This window comes from Octopus bimaculoides, chromosome 10, assembly GCF_001194135.2.
Source record: "Octopus bimaculoides isolate UCB-OBI-ISO-001 chromosome 10, ASM119413v2, whole genome shotgun sequence".
In the NCBI taxonomy this organism is placed as follows: Eukaryota; Metazoa; Mollusca; class Cephalopoda; order Octopoda; family Octopodidae; genus Octopus; species Octopus bimaculoides.
Window position 1 is genome coordinate 859,614 of NC_068990.1, and position 655 is coordinate 860,268.

General features: G+C 35.7%; 1 protein-coding gene across 1 annotated transcript in view; it reads right to left on the reverse strand.

Moving 5' to 3' along the window:
• Positions 1-228, reverse strand: part of LOC106867290 (xaa-Pro aminopeptidase 1) — a 72,819-nt gene extending 72,591 nt beyond the window's left edge. Inside the window, exon 1 of the mRNA XM_014912133.2 lies at positions 48-228. Within this exon, the coding sequence (XP_014767619.1) occupies positions 48-102 (55 nt within the window). The 5' untranslated portion in view covers positions 103-228. The remainder of the gene's footprint in view (positions 1-47) is intronic.
• Between the last annotated feature and the right edge of the window lie 427 nt (positions 229-655).

Here is a 655-nt window from a genome sequence, read left to right on the forward strand (position 1 = left end):
GAGATAAATAGTGAGAAAATTCTAAAATAAACAAAACCAGATTTTACCTGTTCGGGAGAAACCCAGTACACATAGTAAAGTCCATAGTTTATAGGGATCCATCCTAATGCTCTTTTCTTACTCCTTTTAGCGAGCAAGTCGTTGTGTGTCGGTCGAAATAAATGCTTCCGAACGAAACAACAGCAATAAACAACAGATGAATGTAACGCAACCAGCAGCAAAAAAAGAAAACTAAAAATAATGATAATAAACAAATAAAGAAATAGATAAAATGACAGAAAAAACTGAAAGGAGGAATAGGAGGAGGAGGAGGAGGAGGCACAGAAACGAACAATAAAACAAATAAAGCAGAAAAATTTGAATACGAAAAAGAAGTAGAAAAATAAAGAAACAAAACAATGAATAACAAGCAAAATAATTCAAAGTGTACCAAGATGTGTTTTTCAAACAGGTGCGTTTTGTGTGGTTAAAATAGGACTTTAATACATGCATTACATACACACACACATACATACATACATGCATACACACACAGCATACATGTTATCTTTTCACCACCACCACCCCACCACCAACATCACCGCTACTACTACTACTACTACTACTACTACTACTGCTGCTGCTGCTGCTGCTGCTATTACCACCACCATCACAA